This window comes from Papilio machaon, chromosome 9 (genome assembly GCF_912999745.1).
Source record: "Papilio machaon chromosome 9, ilPapMach1.1, whole genome shotgun sequence".
NCBI lineage: Eukaryota > Metazoa > Arthropoda > Insecta > Lepidoptera > Papilionidae > Papilio > Papilio machaon.
The window spans coordinates 3690359-3703659 of NC_059994.1; the positions used below are offsets into that span (position 1 = coordinate 3690359).

The 13301-nt window shown below is 29.9% G+C and overlaps 1 protein-coding gene across 5 annotated transcripts in view; it reads right to left on the bottom strand.

Moving 5' to 3' along the window:
• Positions 1-7958: 7958 nt before the first annotated feature.
• Positions 7959-13301, bottom strand: part of LOC106718822 (protein held out wings) — a 68283-nt gene continuing 62940 nt past the window's right edge. For 4 of the 5 annotated variants that reach the window (XM_014513038.2, XM_014513030.2, XM_014513013.2 and 1 more), the window contains exons 7-8: positions 10703-10817; positions 7959-8336 (exon numbers count right to left, since the gene is read on the bottom strand). In XM_014513038.2, the coding sequence (XP_014368524.2) occupies positions 10744-10817 (74 nt within the window). In that variant the 3' untranslated portion in view covers positions 7959-8336; positions 10703-10743. Of the gene's footprint in view, positions 8337-10702; positions 10818-12289; positions 12594-13301 lie in introns of those variants that run through there. The other variant, XM_014513046.2, reaches the window with a different exon arrangement.

Consider the following 13301-nt stretch of genomic DNA (forward strand, 5'->3'; position numbering starts at 1 on the left):
AGCTAATTAAAAAAAATCTTGTATTGGCGAACGTAAACGGATTTTTTTAACTGTAAAAAGATATTGATTTTGTTATTTATTTAGCTCCATAAATCGTTGTTCTTAACAAAAACATTGCTATTTATTAACTTAGGTTTTCATTTATTAGATAGCACACTAACATATATGTATTGTTTGTTTTTGTCTACGTTTCTCAGTTGTCTATGTTAAGGCTTCTGCATAAGGAATAATCTAGAAATAATAAATATAAACTCTAATTACTTGACTTGTAATTCAAAGATCTTGTACTATCACTAAGTGCTAGTATCTGAGAAGTTTTTAATTAAAAGCAAGGGCCTTACTTACAATAATCCAGCCGGCTAATTGATCCGACGACTGGCAATATGAGCTGTATCTTGTTGATAATCTGCACGGAGATGAAACAAGTTTCAAACATTTATGTAGATTGAATGGAAACGATATTTGTAGGTGGAAAACATTCTAAATGTTATACAGAAATTAGTGAAATATTTTGAACTTTTAACAAAAAAATATTTCACACATAGTAGTTGTAGTTTCAGCACAGATTACTTCTTATTTCTATGAACAAAGCTAGATATATTATACCACGAAACATATACCGACTTACCGTGTGTTAAACACCTGTACTTAAACCAATCAATCTCCATCCCTTTGAACAATATGGTATAACAATATGCTTGTGTACAAGCGTAAACTTGTGTGCAGACCGCAAACTATGCGAACTAAGCTATGTAAGCTAACTAAAATATGCAAAGCTTAGTTTAGTTGTGTATGCCGATGCGCAGCTACACGAGCTAAGCTAAGCCCCTCCCGCTAGCCCGCACACACTTTGCACATCCTTCGCCAGTGCTGTCCAGTGTTCTTTGCTGTACTACGCAACACTGACTAAGCTTTGGCTTAGCTGTTGGTGTGTATGTTATTTATTTCTAGCTTAGCTTAGCCTGGCTTGCTTGGCATAGCTTAGTTTAGCCTTGGCATAGCTTAGTTTTCGGTCTGCAACCGGCTTAAGGCATTGGTTTAATTAAGGAATATTTAAGATTTGATTAATCACAATGTTTCCATATTTTAAACATCTTTGCTGGCGATAGTACTGGGCTACATACATATGTTAATGGTGGTGCTATCTCTCTCACTTCATTTGGAAGATATCAAATAAATGATATTTTACATTCTGTAACGATTACGGCCGTTTGCTTCGGTATTTTTAAATTGATAGTACTAATGAATAGTACTGATATTGTGCTAAAATGTATTAAGTAGTATAACAGGATATATCTAATTTAAAAAGATACAATCTCTATTTGCAGTTATTATAGAATTATTTAATACAAATTTTCATTTATGTTTTCTATAAATATAAATTCCCTTTTATGTTGTAAATTCTAACAAAAATTAATGACTAATTAAAAACAATTTGTATTTTCCTAAATATTTTTGGAAGAACATCGGTCGCTGGGGAAATTTTTCATAAAAATTAAGGCCGTTCGTCCCGGCATGACATTAATCAAGACCGGAAGACCGAAAAAAAAAAATTAATTAGACTACAGCCTATCGGTAACTGTGCTTCTTTCGTTTTCCCTTCAATCTAATATGAACTCTATTTTAGTTTGCATACAAACTAAATTCGTATATTGTTAAAAAATCATACGAAACTTGACAGGCAAGTGGCAGCTACAATCTGAACATTTGTAAAATTACACGAAATAATGAAAGAGGTGTAATTCTATAAGACATCGTGAGAAATGCGTAGCATTTGTTGTTGTAATATTATATTTTTTATGACGTAGCCATCAATTAGGTAGTTTAACATAAATTCTAGAGAATTGTGTTTTTTTTTCGAAATGAACTAAGTAGCGCTAGTCTGCTTTCCTACCTGATTTACCGAGGGTTTCTAAGATCAAAATCTCTTAGCTGACTTCAAAAGGAAGGAGGTTATGACAAAGACAGTACCAGGAATGACGATACGTTTTATACACATATTTTGGTCTCAGAAATTGACGGTAACTCTCGAAGAGAAAAATGACTCGAGAAGAAAACCATACTAATATCCCATTTCGAACTCCGTTTTTGCCTTTTAAATGGATAAATATTTTATTCGTAACCTTAGTTAATCTGAAGAATTTGTATATTGTCGGGGTTTTTCAATGGTCATCGAAAAGGAAAGTGTTCGTTAACGTATTGAAAATCAATGGCGTTGGCATTGCAGCGTACAGCCTAGTGTTGGGGGAAAGTTTTACGACCGCGCCTCCCTCACGTTGTTAGCTAAGTCCGGGTTGATTTCTTAAACATAAAGTATATAAAAAAATTAAGATACTACAAATTTGATTCAACTAAAATAAAATTATATAGGAAAGTAACTCCTTTCAGTCTTTTTTTTTTTGTGTTTTTTTTTTGTTAACGAACAGGTCTTTTGAAAAACTTCTTATTATAAATAATATTCTTATGCAATTAATAAAGAAATTAAAGATGGCATTTTCTGCGTAAAATTAAGTTCGCTTGAATCACTTCCTTTCACTGCAATTTATCCATTAGTTAATTATACGTTTACTTTCTTAATTGGACATTTAAATTCAATGAACGTCATTAGTGAACGCATTTTGCAAGATTGTAAAGATATGCTGACAGATAAACGTAGTTTTGATTTCGAATTTGATAAAAATCAGTAAAACGATATAAACAAAATTTTGATTTAAAGAACCACTTTTTTTTACAAATATTGCAACTTTTTTAATTGCTATGCTTGGTTTACAATAGTTTCATCTGCTAGTTTTGATTATACTATTTCTCTAAGAATGCACGGACGTCTTGAGACGGTCCCCTGAAGGCTCGCTGCAATTTTACGAGCGGTTTGCCCCTAGCCCCTAGTCCCTATCCACGAGCCCCAAGACGCCAGCCCCTACACACGTCGCAAACCTCTGTATTGAACAGGGTTGTTGTTCAGTTTGAACAGAATGGTTCGTCCATTGTTTTTCATGGAATAGAATTACTATGCGTGTTAGAATCCAGATACACCAACTAGGTTTTACATATCAAAATAAACTAGAGTTTTTGTTACCTGTGGCAGACAAGAGTAAATGTATAAATGTTTTGACACTTCAATATTTTCAAACACAAGAGTAACAGTTTCTTAATCCATCCTTTTGTATACCTAATATGTTATTCAACGAAACAGCATTTTTGTAACACGAGACTAGTATTAATAGTTACTCTAGATTTTCAATGAGTTATTAGAAAACACATGCAAGCTTTAAAAAAATATTCGAAGAGCTGTCGTTTATCAAGTGAGATTTAATCTATCCTAAGAAGATTTATTGCTCACAGCCTCTAAACGATCAGAATAAAAACGACGACCCAATTATACACCATTTATATCTCATGCATAAATCAAAGGTAATCACTGCGCGCTTGTAAACTATAAGACTAATAACAGACGACGAAGCCGACAAAGTGGCATCTGGAAATATAGGTAAAATAAAACATAAGTTATTTAATATATAAAATTATAATATACATTCTAACCTAATATATATAATATCAACAGTGGTAGACGCCAGCAACAATATCTGTTGCATGAATTGGCCGGCACGCCCGGTGAAATACCACGACCACACGAAAGACAGACCTGAAGTGGTCGCAACCACGACACTTCCATTCCCATTTTTTTCTTATGAAGAGGATGGAAAGGGGAAGTGGATTTAACGGTGGAGGGTATATATTGGAAGGAGAAATATTTTCTTTCTGGGCATCCCAACCGTCTATTAAGGATAGGCAAGGTATCTGAAATTGCAGATATCTATGGGCATATGTTGCTTGTACATTTGCCACCTTTTGATAAAAAAAATATAAAAAACAAAATAAAAACTCTTAAAAAAATAGACATGTAGTACAAAGTTTCCCAAAACACAGCTACTCGTATGTGTATTCAATGACAAATACATTACAGAAACTACAAGCCGTTTATTTCACCTATCCCGGGAACGTCCATGCGATAGCGAATTTAAAATTCCATTTCCCGGCATCGGGGAAACGCTCAAATAGTGCACTGTTAAATTTTATTTCAAGTACTTTTACATTTATCAATGTGTACGGTAAAGAGAATTAAGTATTCAAATATGTTACAGTGTAGATTCTGATTTAGTAAGAATTGATTGGAAGGAAGGAAAACAGGATTTCTTTTAAATCAATGCCGATTTGTTGCTTTACCTTTACTAATGTAATTCCCGACTAAATAGGTATTATAAAATAGACCAAAATCTAGCTTTCCCATTGGTGACTTCTTTTGGTATTCTTTAAAAGCAAACCGTCCTATCCCTACTCATTTTATTCACATTTTGACGGCCAGAAAATTCCTTTTCCTCCACACAGTAGTCTTTTGTAATTATTTGTGAATATAAAATTTTCAATTATTTCATAAATATGAGAATAGCACCATCTAGCGACGAAATAAATAATTTTGACGTGAGATTCAAGTTGAAAGTATCCAATAATAAATACTTCAACCGCTAGATGTCACTGTTTTGACTAAATGAAAATGCATGTCCGCAACGTTCAAAATTCTATTTCCGAAAGGGTTTAAGGTAAATGCTGAACCCCTCTTCTAATTATCACCAAATTCTTAGGACAAATGTCAATTTGTCATGCAATATGTATAAATAGCACCAAGAATCCGACAATGGAATAGCTATGGAAGCCTAACATAAAGTTATCTTCTTTTAATTTTACCAATTTTAGTTATTTACAAAAATAGCAACATAAAGCATAGATTATTTCAAACGTGTATACATTTTTTTAGGGACATAAATAAATAAAACACGTACATTTTCTAAATAATATATTTACTAATGCCAAATCAATCTTAAACACACATCAAAACAGACATAAGTAATATGCACAATCTCTCTTAACTAAAACCAATAAAGGTCGATATAAATCTATTTAAGATAAACAATTGTAAGAATTCATTTTCCTCTATAATACTTTAATGAAAAAAAAATTAATAATATTAATATAAATATTTACAAAGATCAGTTTTAAGGCACTTTATTAGTGAATTGCCATAATGTATACAATAAGTACAAATTATAAAAACAACGTCGTAACAAAGTCCGCTTGATGGCACTTCAATGTTTCAAGATATTTTATTGAAACACAATAAACTATTTTATAGCAGACTGTAATCATGATTTGTACGTTTATATGATTTCATCACAAACTTTATATTAAAATCTGTAAGAATTGTTCATTTTAAATACCGAATGACATATGGCATTGCATTTTACTGTAAATGCTAGATTTGTACACAAAAAAGAGAAAGACAAGTTAATTTACAATTGTCTAAATTTGAATACATCTGAAGTTAACAGTGAGAAGTTAGCGCAATATTTGATTTGTCTTCTCTTTCTGTCGTAGCTCTTGTGTATAAGTTCGTCTCATTCGCGCGTAATGTAACTAACTTCAGAGACAAAAATACAGAGTAGTATTTTAAAATGTATATATTTCTTGTCATAAATATATTGTCAAATTATCGTAATGTATAATAAAATAGAAGAATTTAATTTGAAATAGAAATATAAGGAAATTTAATAACATGCAAATTAATGTATTCTGTTAAATTTAGGTTTCAAACTGAAACTATTATTATAATAAACACACTATAGAAGTTATGAAAGAGTATTAACAAAGGAAGTAAGTTTGGAAGACATTGTGGTTATTTTAAATTCTGTAATTAATGTTGTTTTATGTATTTGAAAAATAATATTATATTTCAAAGTATATTTATAGGCCAATAAAATCTGTTTTATAACAGAAATGAAATACCAACAAATTAAGTACTTAGAAGTAAATATGGACGGAGAATGTAAATATGAAATTGATACTAAAAGTTTGTGAAAATTAAATGGTTCTATTTTTATGCAATTTATTGTAACATAATAAATCTTTTAACACTAAAAAATTAATGAATATTAAAATTGAAATAAGTATTTAAAAATTAATGCGACGTTACTAAAGTCAAACTCGTAACTAATAATATTTTTCCTCTATCCTAAATAATAAAATATTTATTTAGAAGAATGTGATATAACTTTTTTTTTAATCTCAATATCAGATCTCTCTATTTTATAATGTAAATATTCGACGCGCTTATAATCTGATGAAAAAAGTCATATATCATATGAAATATAACTCTTTTCATCGGACGTGTTTTATCGAGACATTAATAAAATATCAACCAAATTAACACATCTATTGCACTAATCTTACTAAATGTTAAGATTGTTATTGCTTTAGAAAAAAATCTCCGAATAAATTTATTATGTATTCCAAATTCAAGACTCTTTTCTACGATAAACTTCGTACGTTACGAATTACTTACGGTTACAACTTAAAAAATATTGTTTTATTTAATTTAACTTAATTTTTCCTTAAAAATTTCACAAAATTACAAAATCCTGATAAAGAAATTGTATAACGAATATATTAAGTGCCGTTTGTTTATTTATAAAAAACATTCGTTTTGTATTGGAATTTAGTATTTAAAAAAAATATATTAAGCTCGTTTAGATTGACATTAACGGTGATAAAAATTTTGAACGAATGTTATTAATTATTAACTTATTGTTGTTCAAAGTCCAAATATACTCGTGCACATTAACATAGGACAAGAGCTAATGACGTCATAGCAACGATTTTAGAAAATTTCGCATGTAAATTAATCCAACGAGGGTAACAAAGTGTATACAAATAAGTGGTCTCATGTTATTTTGTACGCATAGTAAGTCTTAAAATCAGAGATTTTGGTTAATTTTTCATACAAAATATGCTATCAGAGATTCCTTAGAGAGATTGCTACAATCCTAGTTGATACTAAACACAAATCTAAATAAGATATATATAAAAAAATATTGAGATTAAATAAATGATGTGGTCATTTTAATCCATTTAAAAATGATTTAAAGTAATAAAAATTAACATTTAGAAAAGTTAACAATAATTTAATCTCTTCTAATATTACTTATTAAATAGCATATAACAATTTGTATATAGAACCGTTTAGGTGAAAACATTGTACATAAGGCACTAAGTATGCAAAAAATATCATTACGTTATTTATAAATATAAAGCACTAGAAAATAAAAAATATAATGCAATAATTATAATGCACTTGTAATAAGATTTCATCTCCTTATCAACTTACGTGTTTTTTTTATAAGGAAGACATATTTACTTTGATAATTTTTGATAAAGTTTTCAGAAAAAAAAACCTAAATTATTCTTTGGCTTTGAGGTTAGAAAATATATTGCCGAAATATATGATTGTAAGTTGATAAGTCGATAAGAGTTAACTTAAACTAAATTGAATAGAAAAAGCAAAGAATAATTTGTTTTCATTCATACTTACATTTTTTTTCTTCGCAATTGTCTGGTGAAATCAGTGTTGCCATTTATCTTCTTAACATTTCAAATAGTTGTTATATTTAAATGGCAACATTTACCATAGAGGTTGTGATCAATTTGTACTTGTTTTTATTCTATAAACTTTAAAAAACTATTTATTTTTTTTAAATATAAAAAAGGTGAAGATGAAAATGCTAAGACATTTTAAAAGAAAAAAAATACTACATTAAAATCGTAATTTAAACGTTAAAAATATTTTTTAACCTCTCGCTAAAACTGTAAAATGATTTTTTTCATGTATAGAAACATATGTGAAATTTTTTGTTGTGCTTAAATTAAAAAAAGCAAACTTCTCTATTTTTAAAACTACACACTAACATTAGAGCGTTCGCCAAAATCTAGTAATGGCGAAACATTTAAATAAAATTTAAAGACGACGCTAAATTATATTTATCAAACAATTATTCGACATTTTATAAAAAAGAATATTTAAGTATTAATTAATAATAAAGATCTTTTATATATCTTATAAACTTATGATAAATACTTAACTAAATTTAGCGCCGTCAAAGGACACGGGTAACCTAAAATTGTAACAACCAAAAACGTTCAAGTGATACAATAAAAGTCGATGGCGTGTGCCATTGCGCCACAAATATAAATGTTAATATAGTTCATTATGTTATAAACATAACAGGCATATAAATGTTAATAGTTAGACTATTAAATACATAGTATATGTTAACGTGAAAGGCCCAACGATATAGCTACGGTGATCGATGTTCCGATGGTAGTGTTACGCGGCGGTGGCGAGTGGCATTGCGGTGGCATTGAGGTGGCATTGAGGTGGCATGGCGGTGCCAGGGGCGTGGCTCCGCGGCCGCGTCTCCTGTTAGTGCCACTGCTCCGTTAGCACTCACCTAGCGGGGTTAACGAGAAGAGAGAAAACAGAATGTTAGTACTTCAACAATGTCATGGTCCGATAACACCTCTAGCCTCAATCGCGAGCTCTAGTTCCAGCGCTTTCAAGCTGCCGATACCCGATACACGACACCCGATACCGCGAATTAGAAATTTAACAAGATTTTAATGAATAAAGCGCTTTAACATCTGTTTAGTGTCGTCTTGTAAAGCGCGTATCTGACCTTGATCACATGATTGTCTTTTACATGTGTTTGTTTATAAACATGCAGCTAATAAAAGCGATAAAACGTGATCTCGGATTGATATGACCGGTGTACGGAATCGAATCAAAAAAGATAATAAAAATCGATCAATAAAATAAATTAATTTAAAAAAAAATTGTCGGGAGGCTATCAGGCATTCGTGCCGAGACATTATATTCTCACTGTTTGCGGCCCAGTTAATATACACTGTATAAAATTTAATTAATTAGTTTACTTAGTTAATGGTTGAAAAAAAAATGTTAAATAATTTAGTATGATATGATCTACGATATAGGATTAAATGCCCAATAGTTCCCAAATGGGCAATGCTTGAGACAGACGATGTATCTAGTCTTAGTCACATATGAATCAAGCAATGCCCAGACAAGCATAGTATATTTAATCACTTGTATAACCATAGCACCCCGATGCAAGTATGTAAGTTATTCAAAACATCGCACATAATATTCAATATTTGTATATGAGATAGCATTCATTTAAATAATTGTTAATAAGTCTGTGGACGTATCATATAATGCCATTACATATTTGCATGTTAGTGACTCATATAATATAGATATATAATTACAAATATTCTGCAATTTGTGACGGTAGCAGTTATGATAGTGCACTTGATAAATATTGAACAAACGGGGACTTGGCCTTGTGGAGTATGTTAGTTGTGTGAGGCTACAACTGACCGAATGACTACACGACATCAACTTTACTCTATCGTTGTAAAACAATATAAACTGACATTTACACTTAGACGCGAACAGCTAAAAGAAAACTCAACACGTTTTTTTTTATAATTTCAGACAATTTATTGCATGAATATTTTCTGAAAATGCATTTAATATTTACAATCAACAATTTTTAAACAATATCTTACACAAACATCATAGCTTATATAAAATCTTTATAAAAAAAAAATAATAATATAAGAATAGCATTTTGAAACTTAAAATCAAATTTCGTGTAAAGAAGCGTGATAATACGTAAACGGCATACGTCTGCCCGTTTTGAAATCCACAAGGACACAAGTGCAAATCATCCTTAATAAAATACGACAAAAAACCTTTCAAATACGAAAGCCTAAATATCTTTATAACTAAGGCAAAGTAGAAACAACTAGCTTAACGTTTTACAAATTAAAAAATCTTATTTTGACTATGAAAAAAGTTGTGGTTATTATGAAAAAAAAAATAAGTCAAAGGATAAGCATTATATTTAATACTGGACTGATGGCACATTTCTAAAAATGCTCTCTCCCTTGACAAATACTGGACGAAAATAGAGGAAAGAAGGATGTCACAACCTCTGAATAGCACCTGAATGGAAGTCTATTTGGTAGAGAGTAATTTCATTGGAATATTTTCAAATAGAAGAAATATAAATCTGTTGTATATCGGATCCTTCTTTCCCTTTAAAATATATTTCTAAATGGTACTCAGAAACCAAGACGTGACGTCACGAACACATGTTGTGTATACAAATCACAAAATTTTAACTATTAAATATTTGAATATAATAAACTACTTGCGTAAAAGTGTAAAAAGGGGGTAAAATAGATAATATTTCAGTGTTGCATCACAACATGCTCAGGTCTAAAAATCTATAAAAAAAGATATAAAAATCACAGTTTCAAATTATGCAGTGTCACTTCAGATCCGGTATGAAGTAATGAGCAGACATCCTACCCACATACTAACTAATAAAAAATATCTAATAAGTACACAGTAATAAAAAATAAATATAAAGGACACAAAGAGACAATAAAGCAGAGGCACTCACGCATTACCGACGAATATTTTTGCTAAGAAAATAACTAGATTGCGTGACTAAATAGAACAGAATTGTCGTGGGACACCATTAAGCAATAAATGAGCAAGATTCGTGTCAAAAGAAACTTTTTTTGGAAAAATAAATTAAAAACAAAACTCGATCTTAGTACCTTCAAATTTCAATAAAGGAACTAAACAAAGGAAAATTCAATAATTAATTAATTAAAAATATAATTGATAATTTGATAAACACGAAAGTCACACATTTATACACAAGTGAGATAAAAATAATGCAAGCGTATTCATCGAGAGCATGCGTGCGCGCGCGCTTTTTACCTTGTCAATAAAATGGCGGATGGAGAGCGTTTTGGCGGGAATTAGGGCGCGGGAAGTGCGGTGCGCTGGTACGGGTGTTCCCGCACCTGCGCGAGCCGACCGCGCCGCACCACACCTAGCGGCACATCCACATTACAATCTGCCTTTACCACCTCACAACATTCTACACATCTGTCGAACATTCTCGAAGAACAAACTGCAAGTACACCCACCGATACATTTAACATTTTCTTTTTAATACATTTTCAATATGGATTTGGTTGTTTGTTGATAAAATATGTATGACCGAACTTATTCCATAAATGCTGGAAAGAAATGTAATCTCATTAAATTTATAATAATGGCATATATACTAATCTCTTAAATTTTAATATCTTATCTATATTTATTCGAATATATTATCACTGCCAAATATTTTCTTTAATATTTTTCTAAGCCAGCTTTTTGACGCGTCTATTATTTTACGTTTTTTTTTTTAATTTGGCAGTATCACTAATGTTTACTAAAATATTTAATCCTATAATTTACTTATAGTTAATTTAATGCTTTGGAAATAAAATTATGAAAAAATAATTACTGTAAAATAAAATTTCGGGCATTTAAAATCCCTTCAAGGTACAGGCAATGGCTGGTTTGTTAATTTCATTTTTTTTTAATCTGACTTAGCAGCATTCCTGCCATCGATATATCTAAGTATAATAAAAGGCTGTAAATATTTTGATAAAGCTCACTCTTTTCTACACTAAATAATAAATCTTTCAAAGATAATAATAATACTTAAACCTATGGTATGTTTATATAAATATAAAATTACGAAATAAATCAATAAATTACGATCAATAATATAAAATAAAATATCATTAATTGCTTGATAAAACATCAAATTAAAAATTATTTTTTATAAACCGCCTAGATTGTTCTAATATTGTTCGTATTATTTTAATATTACATTAAAATGTCAGTGTTGTTATTTAAAAGTTAAAATATTATATTCGCGTGTGGTTTTTTAAACAATTTTTACTTGGTCCCTTTTGCTTGTAATCGCTGAATTTAATTTATTTATAAATAATTCGTCATTCAGAGATTTCGATGGTTAATAAAATAAACTCGTTTTGTTATTCACATTAAAATTCAAAAGAAAATGTAAAAGAATGATCATGCAAGGTGACGATTTCGATGTTTTGTGAAATCTAAAAAACTTTAAAAGTCCAAAAACATACATTCGGATTTACGTAAATATTGTTAATAGATTAGTTGTGTTACAAGCAAGGGTTATCATGATATAATAAAGTTTTATTTTTAAATATTTTTATGTACGAAAATAAAATAAAATAAAATAAAAAAATTATAAACAATCTACGTCTTTGTATATGAAATATCGGTAACTTGAAAAAACTTTTCTATTGGCAGTTCAAATGATTAAACTAAAATATTTAACTAAGAAATAACGAAAAAAACTTCCAAACTAAATAAAATTCGCAATAAATATTTGAAAAATAAAAATTTCTTAATATAAATATTATAAAACTGTTAAGTAATAAATTATAATTTTCAGTTTGTTCGTAAACAAAATATAAATATATATTTTTTTGTTAACTGTACAAAACGGATGTAAGTTATAAAGTTCGTCTACAAATTAATAACATCGAAGGTACAAATAATCGAGTCACTAAGCTAAGTCGTACTTAAAATAAGAAATATAATCTTAATGCATATGCATGGCTTTTATGAGTGTATATGGCGCCCCTCGCAAGATATCGCAGACGCGTAACAACTTAAGGACGGTATAAATGGTGGAGACGATACGGAGATTGTCGATTCCTGTCGTGCCTTATTGTGGTCTGGTGCGATTGCGGCCATTGTCAAAAGCCAGCGAGCAGATACCTTGACGCTGTAACCCCATTAAAACGTTTTATTCACACAGTTCAAATAAGCTCGACGTCATTTTGAATTAGTCGGTTAGTTGCTGTGTACCGCCGGTATCATTGTTAGATTACAGATTAAAATCATTTCTCATTTTTTTTTTTTATTTTTAAAGAAACTATCGAATTAATTTGTAGAATGGAGTATTTTAGTTAAACAGGCAAGACAAGCTAAGCCTGACAAAATCACAGAATAAAAAGCATGCAACATTAGAAAAAAAATTGAGTCAAGAAAATCTTTCTAATTTACTTACGCATGCAGTGTCTAGATGAAAATTGTGACAAAAAATTGACATTGGCAATGTGAATACCAAAAAAAAACAACTTCGACAATAAGATTGTACATTTTGATTTAGTTGTAGAATCAAATTTTAACTTGAAAAGAACCTGATACCGTGTGAATGTTCCATTAGTGTATTATTTGATAGCATCTTCAATTAAAAATTGCTTCCGTAAAGCAACTGCAATATAACACGAATATAATTTGATTACTATACTAAAATAATAAATAAATAAAATATAACCTTATTAAACTCGAAATCAATCAATGAAACAATAGAAATGTTTTAAAAGTGCGATATTAACATTAACACTTTCACTGCCACTACGATGTTTTCGTATAGAAAACGAACTCGTTAGGCAAGCCGGGGGCACTGAAAGTTAAAACTGATAAAATC